This window comes from Carcharodon carcharias, chromosome 32, assembly GCF_017639515.1.
Source record: "Carcharodon carcharias isolate sCarCar2 chromosome 32, sCarCar2.pri, whole genome shotgun sequence".
Classification (NCBI taxonomy): domain Eukaryota; kingdom Metazoa; phylum Chordata; class Chondrichthyes; order Lamniformes; family Lamnidae; genus Carcharodon; species Carcharodon carcharias.
Genome location: NC_054498.1, coordinates 8,409,333 through 8,426,257, shown reverse-complemented (window position 1 = coordinate 8,426,257; position 16,925 = coordinate 8,409,333). Strand labels below are relative to the sequence as shown.

The 16,925-nt window shown below is 39.7% G+C and overlaps 2 protein-coding genes and 1 long non-coding RNA gene across 8 annotated transcripts in view; 1 reads left to right on the top strand and 2 right to left on the bottom strand.

Moving 5' to 3' along the window:
• Positions 1 to 1,552, bottom strand: part of scaper (S-phase cyclin A-associated protein in the ER) — a 294,594-nt gene extending 293,042 nt beyond the window's left edge. For all 4 annotated transcript variants that reach the window (XM_041178256.1, XM_041178255.1, XM_041178258.1 and 1 more), the window contains exon 1: positions 1,155 to 1,552. In XM_041178256.1, coding sequence (XP_041034190.1) covers positions 1,155 to 1,388 — 234 coding nt within the window. In that variant the 5' untranslated portion in view covers positions 1,389 to 1,552. The remainder of the gene's footprint in view (positions 1 to 1,154) is intronic.
• Positions 708 to 16,925, top strand: part of rcn2 (reticulocalbin 2) — a 22,210-nt gene continuing 5,992 nt past the window's right edge. Inside the window, exons 1-5 of one of the 3 annotated variants that reach the window (XM_041178261.1) lie at positions 708 to 726; positions 9,463 to 9,645; positions 11,369 to 11,474; positions 12,190 to 12,386; positions 16,488 to 16,601. In XM_041178261.1, the coding sequence (XP_041034195.1) occupies positions 9,496 to 9,645; positions 11,369 to 11,474; positions 12,190 to 12,386; positions 16,488 to 16,601 (567 nt within the window). In that variant the 5' untranslated portion in view covers positions 708 to 726; positions 9,463 to 9,495. Of the gene's footprint in view, positions 727 to 5,292; positions 5,378 to 8,739; positions 8,760 to 9,462; positions 9,646 to 11,368; positions 11,475 to 12,189; positions 12,387 to 16,487; positions 16,602 to 16,925 lie in introns of those variants that run through there. The other 2 variants (XM_041178259.1, XM_041178260.1) reach the window with 2 other exon arrangements.
• Positions 3,399 to 16,925, bottom strand: part of LOC121271985 — a 26,872-nt gene continuing 13,345 nt past the window's right edge. Inside the window, exons 2-3 of the long non-coding RNA XR_005941831.1 lie at positions 8,667 to 8,756; positions 3,399 to 3,883 (exon numbers count right to left, since the gene is read on the bottom strand). This is a non-coding gene — a long non-coding RNA (uncharacterized LOC121271985). The remainder of the gene's footprint in view (positions 3,884 to 8,666; positions 8,757 to 16,925) is intronic.

The following is a 16,925-nucleotide window of genomic DNA, read 5'->3' as shown; positions in this document are numbered from 1 at the left end:
CCATAAAGATGACAGAGCAACTCGATGGTTTTTAAAAAAGGATAAGGGTTACTTGGATTTATAAACAGAGGAATAGAATTTAAAAGCAAAGAGATTATGCTAGAATTTCATAAATCACTAGGTTAGGTCCTAGCTGGAGTATTGTAGAAAATTCTGGGCGCTACACTGCAGGAAAGATGTAAAGGCCTTAGAAAGCACAGAGGAGTTTGATCAAGATGTTACCAGGAATGAGGAACTTCAGTTACAGGAAGTTGGAAAAGTTAAAACTGTTTTTCATGGATCAGAGGAGTTTAAGAAATGACTCTAATAGATGTTTTCAAGATAATAAAAGATTTTGATAGTGGTGGAAAATAATTATTACTGCCAGAAAGTGGGTCAATAACTAGAAGTCATAGATTCAAAATCATTGGCAACAGAACCAAAAGGGAAATGAATTTTTTTCCAGTTTTTTGGATCTGAAAGAATTTAGTTGCCAAGGTAGCGAAAGCTAGTACCATAATAATTTTAAAAGGGTGTTGGCCAGTTAGTTGACAATGAGGAACTTGCATAATTAGGTATTAAAAAGGAGTGTGGCAATGCTCTTCCAGATTATTTATTTTGCCCAACAGTCACATATCAATGAATCATTATCCGAATCAACGTTATTTAGTTCCTGAAACTTAGAAATCTCAGGCAAAGGTGCGGAATTCTCTCAAATCTACACAGACACACACATGATGATGCAAGGTAGTTTGCTGAGATAAGTCTTATATTCCTCTTGACAAGGGAGTCAAGGGCTATTGGGGGGTGGGGGGCAGACAGGAAAGTGGAGTTGAGACAACCAGATCAGTCATGATCTTATCGAATGCCGGAGCAGGCTAGTGGGGCCGAATGGCTTATCCATGCTCCTAAATCCTATGTGCCGAGAGGCTGCAACATGCACAATGGGCTGAATGGCCTCCTTCGATAGCATAGCCTTCTCAGATTTTATGTATCAGGCGGCAGGGGACTGGGTGGGTTTCTGTGCCTTTTGCTTTGACTGGGGATTCCTTTTGTTTCCCGAGAATGGGTGGTTTCAGGAGAGATGGGGAATGAATGACAAGCAGCTGTATTGATTCAAACGGCATCCGAGGCAGAGAGAAAAGACTCGCAAGGCAGCACAACCGACAAGGCACCTTGGAATTGCCGCTCCCAGCCGGGCTCTTGCCTTTGCCCCCGTACGAGGAACCCGAGCTGCCGCTGCCCGATCGCTCCCGCTCATCGCCCGCAGGCCCCATTTTGGGCCCCGGCCTGTCCCGGGGCTCGACGCCGGCTCCGGGCTGCCGTTGCCCGCTCCTCTCACGCCCGTCGCCGCCGCCCAGAAACGCCGGCGCAAATTCCCTCCGCCTGCTCCGGGACTCCTTGGACATTTTCTCCTCGCTTTAATTTCACATCGATTTGGATTTTTTTTTTCACTTGCGGTGGAAATATCTCTCGGTGGGGGATGGGACGGGATTGGGGAGGGGGGGTTTAAAATCGTCTCAGTTAATGACAACAAAACAGCGGTGGAAGGTCTTCATTGACAGCCGCGCAACCAAACTTCACGCCGGAAGCGTCCCCGCCCCTAGATTCCTGACCGACAGCCGTGCCGACCAATCGCCTCCCTCAGCCGGGGCCGCGATCCCGCCCCCCTCGCGCCCACCTGGACCCGCCCAGCCAGGGGCGGGGCATGAGGCGGCCAGCAGGCTTGGTTGCAGCGGCGCTGTCAAGCAACGCAGCAAACGGGGGCTGCGCTCCGATTGGTCGGACCGGAGCCCCCCTTCCCGGCGGGCCTTGTGGGCCGCCCCGCTCAAACTGGAGGCGGGAAAGAGAGAGCCGGGCAGAGCGAGTTGGCAACGTGCAAAGTCAGGGAGTTAGGGGAGGCACACTCAAGAATCTTGCGTCGTTTGAGAGCTTAAATTGGAAACGCAAACTGAAAATGCACAGCAACATTTTAACACCTGTAAAAAGAAATGAATACTTTTAGACGTCCTTCGTCTCTTGTGTATTTCTAATTTGATTCAAAGAGGTGCTAGTAAAATCTGAGACCAAAAGAACTCTGCTGATCAAGATCAGGAAGAGATGGTTGGAATTTCTTGGGTGCATAATAAGAAATCATGATTTAGAAAGCCTGATGCTGATGGGAAAGATCAATGGTAAAAGGGGTTCAAGGTGGGCAAAGGACAATCTTTTTTAAAGGCCCTGCAAGCTGGATGAATGTACCACCAATGAGGATGACCCAATCCTCCATGAAGGTCCATTTTCTTCAACACCCTGTCAGGGCTTAGTACTGGAAGAGAGAGAACTTGATATGTTAAATTAAATTAAAATGTTGCAATTTTCAGGCTGTTGCAACACTTGTTTATTTTAAATTGTTCCTTTATTCAATTTTGATGGTATGGATTTCTCAATGAAAAAAAAATGTTGTTTTAAAGCTCTAATGATGGACACAAAAACCATGGATAAACAAACAGCAGCACTAAATAAGAAGTCAAAATGGTATAAATCCTTAAAAGCTCCCACTGTCTCCTGTTCCTACCCAAGATTTTGTAGACAATGCGCTTGGGTTGTGTGCTCAGAACTGAATCTAAAACTGGCTGCAACATGAATTCAGTGGTTAAGCTAAGTGTGGCGAAATGGCTGAGAAAACAAAATAATTAAGACTAAAATTGTAACTTAAACATGAAATCCCTCGCCAATGATAAGACAACTAACATTGGGAGTGAACTCAAGAACAACTTGTTAGCTGGACATAAAGAATGCAATGCCCTGTCTGATCCTGTCCTGTGAATGACACTGTTAAAGAAGCATTGGAATTTAAGGGACTAAAAATTGAAATATAGAATGCTCATGTATCCAGGTCTCATTAATTTGGACATTTTCCAGAACATTTATGCATCTGTTAGAAATAATTAACACCCCTTCAGATACATGTGTCACCCAGTTTGTATGGAAAGGGGTTTTTCTTTAAATTTAGGATATATTAAGGGTTTGACGCACCTCTGGTTTCTTTTCACAGTTTTAAATGTAATTTCTCCTTGTAGTTAGGGAAAGGGTATCTTTGTCTTCTGTAGTTATCTTTACTAAACAGATGTGATTGGAGTACTTATACATGTACAAAATAAAGCCAGATGGAGCCTAGGAAATTATAAACCTCAGAACGTTTAGCTACACTAGCTAGTTACAGTAAGAGATAAGTGCGTCACTTAACTTAAAAAATATCTGAGATCAAAAAAGGCTATTCAATCTGCTACGTAAACCTAACTACAACTACATATGTCTATTAGCAGTTCATGTTCTCCATGGTTAGCTTTTTAAAAATTATAATTATTACTTGGTAGTAAATAAATAGTTGTACACATATAACTTGTGTGACCTCTTATTTAATGGTTTGGCAGGAAAGCATAAATTAATATACTCAGTAATTTCTGTATTTGCAAGAAAAGTACCAGCTCCTTCCATGTGAATTAAAATAAATCAAAAGGCGAAATATTGCAGATGCTGGAAACTTTAAATGAAAAATCAAAAGTGCTGGAAACACTCAGCAGCTCAGGCCACATCTGTGGAGAGATGAAGGTAGAATTAACATGCCAGGTCAATTTCCTTTTGTCAGGACCAGGGATGTTACAGATGAACAGCTTATAAGGAGGAACAAAACAAGAGAAAAGGGGCAGAGAGAGGAAAAGTAATATTCTGTGATTAGATGAAGGGATGATTAATAGAAGTGGTTTTCTGTTATATGATCATCTAATTTACAAAAAATAGGATTTGTTCCATGAATGTCTTTCATTTTTCTTTTGCTGACAGTGATTTCTTCCAATCCTCAAAGGAATTGCACTCTTTAATTTGGCATTAATGGCAACTGAATCTAACTGGTATTATGAATCTGCAAGAACAAAACAAGTACAAATTATTGCTTATTTATGTACAGTATTTCAAATCATGTTAACATTTTAAATAAATAACTTTTGAAAAGAAACAGAGCCCTTTAAATGCAATAAGACGTTAATACATAATGTTTCCTACATTACAAAAGTAATTACATTAAAAAAACACTTCATTTGCTATTAAGAGCATATGGACTTTTTGTGGTCATTAAAGCTACTATATAAATGCAGGTCTTTTTTTATTTTAAGGATGGTTGATATGGAAATAGAAAAATGTTCATATTGGTGCAGCAGGGAATGCAGTCAGCGTAGAGTGCCATGATCTTTGCATTACCTGGCCTAGGAGCATTTGCTGCTACAATTGCAATATTAATACTGTAGTAGTCCCTGCCTGGTCCAATGGGCAGCATTGTTAGCTCTCAGTCAGTAGGTTGAAGATTCAAGTCCTACTCCAGCACTTGAGCACAAAAATATAGGTTGACTGCAGTACTGAGTGAGTGCTGCACTGTTGGAGGTGTCAGATGAGATATTAAACCAAAACCTGCCCTCTCAGGTAGATAGAAAAGATCCCATGGCACTAAAAGAAGCATGGTGGAGTTATCCTCTGTATCCTAACCAATATTTATCCCTCAATCAACATCACTAAAATATTATCTGGCCACCATTTATATAACACTGTTGTTAGTGGCAGCTTGCTGTGTGCAAATTGGCTGCCATGTTTCGTACAATACAACAGTGACTATTGTTCAGAAATACCTCATTGGCTGTAAAGTACTTTGAGATCATGATCGGTGCTATATAAATGCAAGCCTTTAGGAAGAATGTAGATGACAATTATATATTGTAACATGCTTTCAAGGACCCCTTGTGGTGCAGTGGTAGTGTCCCTACCTCTAGGCCAGAAGCTGTGGGTTCAAGACCTGCTTCAAGACTTGATGACCATGGAAGGTGTGTGCATAATAGGGCCAAGCATGTTGAATATCAACCTGTAAATCCTTCCAATGTGCCTGGTGGTAGGTGGCAAAGAGCAGGAAGTTCCCTGTTCAGCCATACTGCAGAATGCAATGACAAACCATTGCAGTGCTTTGCCAACTGTAATCATGGACCAATCCAGTGGATGTCCATGGTCACCAGCACCCTCTTGGGACATGGTACCTGGAGGGGGAACATGCTTTTATGATAATTGAGATGTGATAACACAGGAGTAGAAAATCTGTCAGTGCATCACGCTGCTTTCCATTCAAAGAATTGGCACTCAAGGGGCACCACGAAAAAAAACAGCAAAAGTTTTTTTTTGGGGGGGGGGGGGGGGGGGGGGCGCTTCCAAAAAGTTTGGCTGCCCATTATTGACCACCGCGTCCTCCAGCTGCTGCGCCTCCTGCCGGTCTCCAGCGGGAAGCGGCGGCCTTTTGCCGCAGGAAGTGAGGCCGGAAGCTCGCGGTTGGGAGCCTGACAACCGTCGGTTGAAAGCGAGGAGGCTGAGGGGAGGGAAGGTAAGATGGAGATGGAGGTGGAGGTGGGGAATTGGTGTTCACCTCAAATTCTCAGCTGCGCCGCCTTTCTAGGTAATAGGGAGAGGGAATGCCCCGGGGAGGGGACGGCAGAGATTGAAGGGTTTGGTGTTGAACAGCAGCTGAAACCTCCTCCCATTCAACAAGACCACCAACACTTTTTGCTTTTAAAACAAAGTTACTTCTGACTTTACAAACATAGATGTCCCTCTTAAGTTTCTAAACCGCGTAGTTTCCCCCGTTAATATTTGCCTATTTTATCTTTAAAAAAAATTAAGCTTTTAAAAATAATTTTAGTGTATTTTTCTAATTTAAGTTTCTTTTTTTTCCCTGTATAAATTCGTTTTAAAAATGCTCTTCTTTCTGTGCAAATCCCTGCAATGATATTTCATACAGAGCCCAGACCTAATGTTTAGAATCGGATTCCCATTACTGAACCTGTTCTGTTGCCTTGTAATCGTCCAAGCTTGGCAGGTATAGGGCAAAACATACCTTGTACTGTATAAAATATTATAGTCTACAGAGCTAACTAATGGAATGTATATGAAGTAAAGGATATCATATATATACATAGCACTTAACCAACTAAACCTGTAGGGGACACTAATATCTATACCAATAATTGTAAATGGGGAAATTCTGTCTTTTCACTGCTATTGCCTGTAAATGTGCTTGAGTTGAACAGTCAGAAATTGGAACATGATGATACAAAAACAATACCGAATAATAAACTATTCAGTATATGTTTTGATAAAATTAAATGTTTTGCAGTGAGTCTGAGACTGCTTTAGTCTATTCTGCTGACATTCATAAAATCCAGTTTATGATGGCTTCAAAACAAGCATTTAAATGAAGCGTTACTACATTGAATTGTCTCAGTGCTTAACCCAATGAGTTGCTTCTTAAGTGCAAACTGTCATAGAATCATAGAAATTTAGAGTATGGAAGGAGATCATTCAGTCCATCATGTCCACTTGATGTAGTTGTATATAGATTGTCAATACATTTTGGAGAGGTCTCTAGTGTACTTCAGGTATTGTACATGCGTGTGTCACAGTTTAAAAATAAATACATTTTTTTTAAATTCTCTCTTTTGCCAAGATTAGGTGGGACTAGTTGGTTTCTTCTAACACTAGGAGTGATTCAAAATTTACAAGCAGCTACCAGGTTAGAGAAATGTCCCCTCTCAATCACTCATCTCTAATTGGCCCCAGGAGGTTCCTATTTCCAACAATTAAGACTTTTTTTATTCATTCATGGGATGTGGACTTTGCTGGCTGGGCCAGCATTTATTTCCCATCCCTAGTTGCCCTTGGGAAGGTGGCGGTGAGCTGCCTTCTTGAACTGCTGCAGTCCATGTGGTGTAGGTACACTCACAGTGCTGTTAGGAGGGGAGTTCCAGGATTTTGACCCAGCAACAGTGAAGGAACGGTAATGTATTTCCAAGTCAGGATGGTGAGGGAATTGGAGGGGAACCTCCAGGTGGTGGTGTTCCCATCTATCTGCTGCCCTTGTCCTTCTAGATGGTAGTGGTCTTGGGTTTGAAAGGTCCTGCCTTAGGACCCTTAGTGAATTCCTGCAGTGCATCTTGTAGATGGTACACACTGCTGCTACTGTGCATTGGTGGTGAAGAGAGTGAATGTTTGTGGATGGGGTGCCAGTCAAGCGGGCTGCTTGGTCCCAGACGATGTCAAGCTTTTTGTGTTGTGGGAGCTGCATTCATCCAGACAAGTGGAGAGTATTCCATCGCGCCCATGACTTGTGCCTTGTAGATGGCAGACAGGCTTTGGGGATTCAGGAGGTGAGTTACTCATCACAGGATTCCTAGGCTCTGACCTGCTCTTGTAGCCACAGTATTTATATGGCTAGTTCAGTTCAGTTTCTGGTCAATGTCTTAAAGGGACACATCAGGTCATGTGCAGCTCTACCCCCAAAAAAGCATGTTCCCCATTTACTGTGAGCAGTGTTGCAGGAGGGTTGCTGAATTTCTAATATTTTATAATTTGAAGAAAGCTTATTCTGCTGACACCCACTGAATCATGTCTGATTGTAGCTGCCAGTGGAACTGTGTCCCAGCAGGAGCTGGAGCCTTCAAATGAGAAGAAAGAGAAAATAAATCTGAGGTGAATTCTTGGGCCATGTGTGATAAACTAATGACTGTTGTTGGTGACTACTCAGCTACTGTGCAGTCAAGTTTCTTCCTCCAAGCTTGTACATGCTTTTAAGAATGAAAATTACTCGGCAGTCTGTCTCGAGGCAATAATCTTTTCTCTTAAGGCACATTGATAAATGGTAGCTCTGCCATGAAGAACAATAAATTATATAATTTATTAACACAAGTGATGGGTCTTATAAATTTCCCCAAGTAGACATTAGTATTGCCATGGCATGGCTTACAGGTTTAAAAGAAAACATACTTTTCTGCCTCTTGTGTTCTAGTCATTGTCTGCTTTTCTTTTCGCAGTAGCACTGATTTTTGCATAGTTTTTAACTAGGCATGTCTAGCAGAACTGTGTGCAGCTGTTAAACCAAGTGCTAAAATTTAGGCTTCTCACCAAAATATTGTGTTTGTGCCTCAACAAAAATGAGCTTCCAGGCAAGCTGGTGATTTTTTTTTAAGACTCAAAATTTGACCTGTTCATGAAGTTTATCATGCAGCAATGACTATGGAGAATTACCAATCATATTACCATTGAAGTATACGCCAAGAATGATGTAGCTTATACAATGTGTCCTCTATATCTCCAAATCGGTGGAAAACACCATGTTGAATTAAACAGCACTGAGAAGCCCATTTGTTCCAGAAAGTTGAGGACAAGAACTACTAATTAAGCTTATTGTAAGGAATAAAACTGTACAAAACTAAGAATAATATCAGTCAATAAAATAACAAATGTCGGCACCCTTTGTTCCCCAAAGTTTCAACTTCTTAGCTGTTCTCTTCAACTTGGAAAAACAATGACACATGTACTGCAAAATATGAAACTGAGGAGCATAGGGATCACATTCAATTATATTGCTTTGCTTTGATAATCTAGTATAAGGTTTGAAATAGATATCCCTCCTAAATAATCTGAGACTGTCATGCACTAATATACTTCCTGTAGTGAAAAATCAGATGAAAAGAACAGCAGAACAAGTTTAACAACTGCTGTTTAACCCAACTGAATCCCTCTAAATTAAATCCGGGTTCCAATTAAATTCCTTTGTGCAACCTTCAGATATGAGTCACTTTTTGACAATGGAAAAGTATATTTAGTTTTCAGCATACCATGCCAGGTGTATATTTCACTTTTCCTGTCAACGTTTGATGTAAATCAGAGGCGTTCTTAATTGTAGCAGCCATTTCTCTTCAAGCATTCTAGTAAGTAAATCAAGCAACAAATTCATGTCAAATACTATAGCAATTCTTATAACTTGAAACAGGCTGGCTCCTACAGTCCATTTGACCTGCTGGCGTTGTGCAGGAGCAGTCCAGAGAGTCTTTCATTTTTTTGCATCTTCTTTTCACCTTTTGGAAATGGGTCTAATCTTTGTCCCCTTGCCCTGCTGATAGTGAATTATGAGTGAGAATCTTATCTGTTGTACTCCCATTAGTTTGCTTTTAAGCCCTATTGTGATAGACAACACTTTTCATACCCGTTGTATTTATTGACAATGCTGAAACTTTTGTAAGTAATATCTTATTTTTCTTAGTTTTATTCACTTTGTTACTGCTCTGAGGTATTTTACAAGTCAAGTGGTTAGTGATTTGGTTTTATTTATAACGATTTTGGCTTGCTGAGCATTCGTTTTGAATGTGTCATAGATTTTCTTAATTCCTACAGGCTGTTTTATGCCAGAATCAACTTAGGCTGGGTTATGGCTTTTAAGTTTTGACATTACAATATCCCTGAAAGCAGGTTGTCTCCGTGACTATGGATGGTGTAAGGTTCAGAAAGACCCAACCTGGGAAATGGGAGAGATGAACGTAAAAAGGAGTATTGCCTTCATGAGAAGTAACTATACAGAGGTGAATAGGAATAAGTTTTCAGGTGAAATGACACAACCCTTTAATTTTTCTGCAGCCACTTTTGACATTGAAGCCTACCTGACAGAAAATGCAGTTTCAAGTGTTGGTGAGCTGTACTTTTATTGCGATGTGCTCAGCACACGTTCATCATAAACATGAGCCGGTTGTTGCTGAGGACCACTATATGGATAGTGAACACAGTTCAGAGTTCGATCGGGAAGTCCTGTTTGGCGGAGAGGTAGGAAATTCCATTCAGTCCTATTGACTCATTAGAATGGAAAGGGAGAATGTTAAAATATAAATTATTTAAAAATGTGATTCTCCCTGTTAAATACTTAGTCTTTTTTATTTTTAAGAATCCAACCTATTCTTTCTCATTACTCTTCTGAATGACATTTTGATAGTTACAAATGCAAAAAACTCAATTCTTTAAACAAAAGGCCTGAATCTTGCAGTCAGCGGCAAAGCTGACCTCGAAGAAAGCTAGCCACAAAGATCTAACAATCTCTGTGGCGTGGTTTCCTCCTCTCCCGGAGTTTAAATGCGGTGCCAAGTCAAGGGAATGTTTTGTTGTGCAGCAGCCGTGATATCAGCAAGCAGATAGGGAGTCAATCACTTTGGAGTATCCACAAACAGCAAACCAGGAAGTTAAAAATACTTAATATCCACTTTTAATTTTTAGTTTTCAGACAGAGAAATGAAATATGATTGGATTAAGATAGAAGCTAAAATAAAAGTAAACAAACTTAATTTTTGTTTGAAAAGTTAATTTTTTTATCATTCTGGAGGAATTTGACATTTCACAAATATGAACCACAGAGACTGTTTGGCAGTAATTATGAAGTTAGTGCACTGTTAAAAACCCATTTACGCCTCATACATCAAGATGTAATTTTCACAAGGGCTCTTACAGCAGGACTAACAGCGTAAGAATGGAAGCTTTTATCAATTAATAAAAGGACTGTTTGAAAACATGGAAGCGAAAATTATTGAAGAGCAAAACCTGAAAATTGACCTCCTTTATCAGTCTATTGATGGGAACAGATCACATTTTTTTTTAACTTTGGGATGCCTTCAATTTTGGCATCCAATGCATTTGTTTTGTCTGTTTGGCTTGCTTAGGGAAATCAACGGGGAATTAAAATAAGTATTTTTGCATATGGCACAGGCATTCTAAGACAAAACCCCCTAACTGGTCTCATCTGTAAGTCTTCAGTAAAAATCTGTTTTTCACCAAACAGAGAAAGGTGTGGCACACTTTTAAGTGCAACATAAATAACTGCATGTGGTTAACATACATTAATGTAGTGGTTATGGTACAAATCTGTGTGGCCAACCTCAACACTGCTCTGAAAGCAACTTGATCTTGGAAGCTGAGCAGAATTAGGCTGAATAAGAACTTTTAAGATAAAAGCAAAATACTGTGGATGCTGGGAATCTGAAATAAAAACAGAAAATGCTGGAAAAACTCAGCAGGTCTGGCAGCATCTATGGCGAGAGATGATGACTAACAGTTAACTGCCAACCATTGTTGGCTGTCAGTCACCATCACTGGTGCAATCTACATGGCAACACCTCTACCAATCAGTGTCCGCTTGCCAACCAATCAGTACTCTCTTCACATACAGTATAAATTGTTTTTATACTTTATCCTGGTATTCTTGCGAAGTATCCTGATGAGCGCAAGACAAATAGCATCAACATATCTCCTTTGTTCAGCAATACTCAAGTTCTGTACTACCAAATGACTTGTATTTCTTTATACCACATACACAAGAGATGCTGGTACCAACCTAATATCAACCCCAATCTGGCAAAAGAGAACCCGTGTCTTGTATGAAGTACCGAAGCACATTATTTTTGTGTGCCACATTCTGTTCTTGCTTCCATTCATAAGTAGAGGATTAGAAAGCGTTTTGCCTGCAATAAGCTATTTGTGTGATGTTCATTCTATTTCTTAGAAAGAAGTTGGGGAACTTGCTAAGTTAAGCCCTGAAGAACAACAATCCCGACTCAAATCCCTCATCAAGAAGATGGATGCAAATGCAGATGGCTTTGTAACCAAAGGTGAGAAATGGTTTAGATACCAATCTTATAATGAGTGCTGAAATGACAGACGTTGACTTAATATTCTCTGCAGAAACAAATTCACTTTTGAAGTATCTTACTGCAATTATTACTTAATTCCCACTTACATCACAGAACCCCTACTTGAAGAGATTCTGTGATAGCCTGGAATTGCTGCTAGTGAATCTGACCTGTATACATGATATTCCATAGCACCGGGCACGACAGATAAATGACTCTGTATTTACAGTTTTGCATATACATGTTGTTTGAAAGCCATAATTCACAACTGAACCTTACAGTTCATGAACATTCTCAAGACAAAACAAAAATACACAAGCATTTTTTCATTACACATACGTGACTTTTTCGCATCTTGCCAGTATTTTAACCCCATAGAACTAGATTCTAACATGTTGCAAATATATATGAACAATTTATTATATCAGGCACAACAATACCTTCAAACAACATATAAACCCAACTGCATAACACATGAATCCCTCCATTCTTGTGAAACGCTGAATAAATTTTTTTTTTAAATAAATGGTGTCCTATTCTTCAGTGAGAGGACTGCTAGGATATAGGGGATAGTGCATGCAAAAAGGAAATTCAAAGAGTAGGTTGTCTGGGGATATAATTTATATCAATAAACTCTTATAACTCAGGAAATAAGAAAGCTGCACCTATATAAGTCACTCTTTATTTGCTACAGGTGAACTTAGTGGATGGATCCAGCAGTCATTCAAACATTATGCCACAGAGGAGAGCAAAGAACAGTTTCCAGAGCATGACCTGGATGGCAACGGAGTTGTTACATGGGAAGAGTACAACATTCATAGTTATGACCGAATGCTAGATTATGATGAGAATACTCCAATGGATGATGAAGAGGAGGAATCCCTCAGGCAGGTGAGAAAAGGAAATTTATTCAATTTAGTTATTAATCCCACTACATTTTTTTTTGAAAAGCGGAAGCAAACATGAAGATAAATTTTAATTATCTACGAATCACAAAATTAATTGCTCTGTCTTTCCATGGATTTTCAGTGCATACTCAATGTTTGGATTTCAGTGTTCCATATAGTGAGACTTGGAGTATGCATTTTTGCTTTATTGCTGTAGTGCAGGTTATTCTCAAATTTTCTGTCAAGAATTTTCACAGTCCCATGCAGTGTTTTTCTATAGAACCATTCTGAGCACTGCCCCAACAAGTCATTGTACTTTAAATGATAGCAGTCTGAACTGAAAGTTGTGGACCATGCCCTTCGAAACATAGGAAGTAGGAGCAGGTGTAAGCCATTCAGCCTCTTGAACCTGCTCCACCATTCAGCTAGGTCATGGTTAGTCTACCTTGGTGCAATTTTTTTAATGCTTTCATGGGATGTGAGTGTCACTGGCAAGGCCAGCATTTGTTGCCCATCCCTAAACGCCCTTGAACTTTATGGTTTCTTAGGCTATTCAATTCAGTTCTGAGTCAAACACATTGCCGTGGGTCTGGAGTTGCATGTTGGCCATACCAAGTAAGGATGGCAGATTTCCTTCCCTAAGGGACATTAGTGAACCAGATGGGTTTTTAGCACCAATCAAAGATAGTTTCATAGCCACCCATTACTGAGGCTAGCTTCCAGATTTATTATAAAAACAGAATTACCTGGAAAAACTCAGCAGGTCTGGCAGCATTGGCGGAGAAGAAAAAATCTCCAGATTTATTAACTGAATTCCAATTCCATCAGTTACTGTGGTGGAACTTGAACCCATGTCCCCAGAGTCTTAGCCTGGGTCTCCGGATTATTAGTTCAGCAACATTACTAATATGGCACTGTCTCCCCACGTTCCCGCACTATCCCTATATCCCTTGATGTCTTTCAAATCTATCAGTCTCTGTCTTTAACACATTCAACGCCTAAGCCTCCACAGCCCTCTGGGGTGGAGCATTCCAAAGATTCACCACCCTCTGAGTGAAAAAAATTCCCCTCATTTCTGTCCAAAGTGGCCACCCCTCATTTGACACTGTGTCCCCTGGTTCTCAAACCTCCCCCAGACAAGGGAAACTTCCTTCCTCCAACTACTTTGTCAAGCCCTGTGAGAATTTTGTATGTTTCAATGAGATCACCTTTCATTCTTCTGAACTCTAGAGAATACAGGCCCAGCATCCTCAATCCCTCCTCACAGGATGATCCCACCATCCCAGGAATCAGTCCGGTGAACTTTTATCGCAATCCTATGGCAAGTATATCATTCCTTAGATAAGGAGACCAAAACTATACACAATATTCCAGGTGCAGTCTCACTAACACTCTATACAATTGTAGCAAGAAATCTTTACTCCTGTACTAAAATCCATTGCACAAATTTGTTATCCTAATAATAAGCTGGCACTCTATTGCAGTACTGAAGGAGGTCTGCTTTGCCGGATGTGATAAGTTATTTAGCTAAACGTTAAACAGAACCACCTGCTCAGCTGAGATTTTATTTGAAGAACAAAGTTATTTTGGGATCCTGACCAACCCTGCTGCCTCAACCACACACAGATTAACTTTTATTTATCTCATTACTTTTTGTGGTACCATATTGTGTTGAAAATAGCTGCTGAGCTTGCATGCATAATAGCCAATGGACTTCAAAGTTTGTGAAGAATTTTGAAATGCTTTTGAAAGATGTCGTAAGGTGCTACAAGAATGCAGATCTATCTTTTGCTTTGTCATACAGAGAGCTGAATGTAAGGTTGTGCTGTGATTTCTCATGGGGAACTCCTGATTTTAAATATACCATTCTGGGCAGTTGAATGTTGAAGGCCAAGTTGTTTTCCATAGGAATCCAGTGGAGAAAAAAATTCTAGGTATCTAATGATTGAATAAAACTCTGGGTCTCAGGAGAGGGGATGATGCTGAATTTCAGCTACGACCAGGTCTTACATTATGTGGGATGTGGATGGAGGCCAGAAACAATGAGCATCAGCCCATTACTACTGCTTTAGTGACTTTCCTATATCAACATGACTAAGAAGCCAAGAACAGTATATAAAGGTATAGGAGTAGCGTTTTCACTAGGTTACATAGATTTTCCAGGGCCTGAAATTGGCCAAATTAGTGCAAAAGGTCAAAGAATTTCAAATACAAGTTCTGTCCAGCCCAAATTGAGTTTCTGAGATCTTTTATGGTATGAAAACATCATACTTGAAGCCTAGATCGACTTTATCAACATGGCAAGTTTCTGTCATCATTTTCAGTTATTTCAAATCAGGTTACTCAAAGCTGGTGGAGAAACACTCCTCTTAGTAAAAATACTCTCTTTTTGTGATAAACCCATTTTTAGCTGTGTTAATAAACTGCATCAGGTTACGGCCCTTAAATTTATCAAGGAATATTTTTTAATGCAAGGAGAAAAAATAAACAATTGAGTTCTAAAACACTGTGCTGGTTCATGGAAACTTTTACATTTGTGATTATACAAATGAACAGAATCTTGACCCTTCACTTCAGAAAATTAACACAATTTGCATCCGAATTGCGGATTGCTCCCAAAGCAGAAACCCTACCCCTCAAACCTTGAGGCTGTTTAGAAAATTCCATCCCTCAGAGAACTATTTTGTTGCTTTACCCATTTGGCCTCATAGCTAGGAAACATTATTTCTTGTGTATCACACACCTGCGGGATTTTTTGATTGTCTGGATTTTGAGAAACTGATCAGGAAAAGAAAAGTTGGACAAAGAAGGCAAGAAGAAAGGGAAAAATAGAATCACGTTTCTTATACTGCCTCAAATACTTTCCTGGCTGACATAAGCTAACCCAATGTAGATCTGGAATTCACCTTCAAAATTGTCCTGTGAGACTCACGCACACTGACTTTTTCAACGGAGTCATTGGGGTTCTGAAATGTAGGGAATATGATGTCATTAAATATGTTATCAAAGGTTTACATTCCACATGTAATATTGCATTGGAGCATCAATGTGCTTGACAAGGAATGGAAGAAGGTAGGTTTGTGCCTGTGATTGATTCATAATTCACCTTATAGGGCTGATGGAGCCAAGTTTTAAAGTCTCATCTAAAAGACGGCACCTCCACCAGTGCAGCATTCCCTCAGTACTGCACTGGGTGTCGGTCTGGATTATGTATGAATGGGATTTGAACCCACAAAACTTCGGAGGTGACAATAATACCACTGAGCCAAGGCTGACAGTGATAATCCTGAGTTTGCATGTTCTTGTTACTGATTAATCACAGTACAAATAAATTTTCACTCTGGCCTCTGATAATCTTGAAAGATTTGTTAGAGTTCTAATAAACCGTTTATGCCCCAGTGAAAAATTCTGTAATTTTTCTGCTCTTTTCTCATAATTATAATTTCTCCTTCCTTATATCAACCTAGTAAATCTTCATTTCAATGATTGTAATATTCTTCCTCTTTATCTGACTTCTGGAATTCCACACAGTACCCCAACTGTGACCTAACCAATGTTATGTACAACTTCAATATTAGCTTATGGATTTTACTTTCAATTCCATTGTTTTTAACCAAAAACACAGCATTACATTTGTCTTTTTTCTGTTACCTATTCTATCTCCATCACACTTTTCAAGATCTGTGCATCTGGCCTCTTCCTTTTCATCTCCCTGCTCCTCCAATTTAAGAATCTCATCGCTTATAGTGTTACTGCTTTTGGTGTTGATTTTCGCAAAATGTGAAAACTTGTGATTTTTCCTGCATCGAACAGTGAATGCAATTTCTTAAGTGGGACTTGAACCCACAGTCATAGCATCTTGCCTCCGCATGATAAGATTGTGTCAAGGCTGATATCTAATTAAGGATAAAAATAAATTTGATTAGCATTCCAGAAGTCTTTGAGAGGAAAGGATACCTTTTTTGTTTGGTATATTAAAACCAGAAACTGGAGTGACAAATGTATCATTTACCCAGTTTGTCTGGTATCCGAGTAACATGTTTCTCAAGTCTACTGAATCAGAAAAAGTAAACAGTTTCTTAACTTTCTTAATCTCTGTCTCTAGATTTTTTTGAAAGATAAAAAGCGATTTGAGAAAGCAAACATTGATGAGTTATCAGGACTGACTCTGACAGAATTTGTAGCATTTGAACACCCAGAAGAAGCTGATTATATGAAGGTGAGTTAAAGTACATTGTTTATTGTGTACGTTGTATTATATAATGGTTACCAATATGTGAATAGAGGATTCTTATGATCTTATAAATAAGTCTAGTCTGTGGAACCTCTCCATTTGTGGACATTGCTGGTGCACGCCATTCAAAGGTATAAGCCTGGGTAACTAAGGAAGCAAATCAGCCAGTTAAGGAATCTTCCCATTTATCTTGTAGTTTATGCTGGAGTAGAGTTTCATGGGCACTGGCATTCCCCAGGACCTTCAACTGTGGGTGACATCACAACTGAGATTGATTGCATGTCCACCTAATGTCAATACAAATGTTTT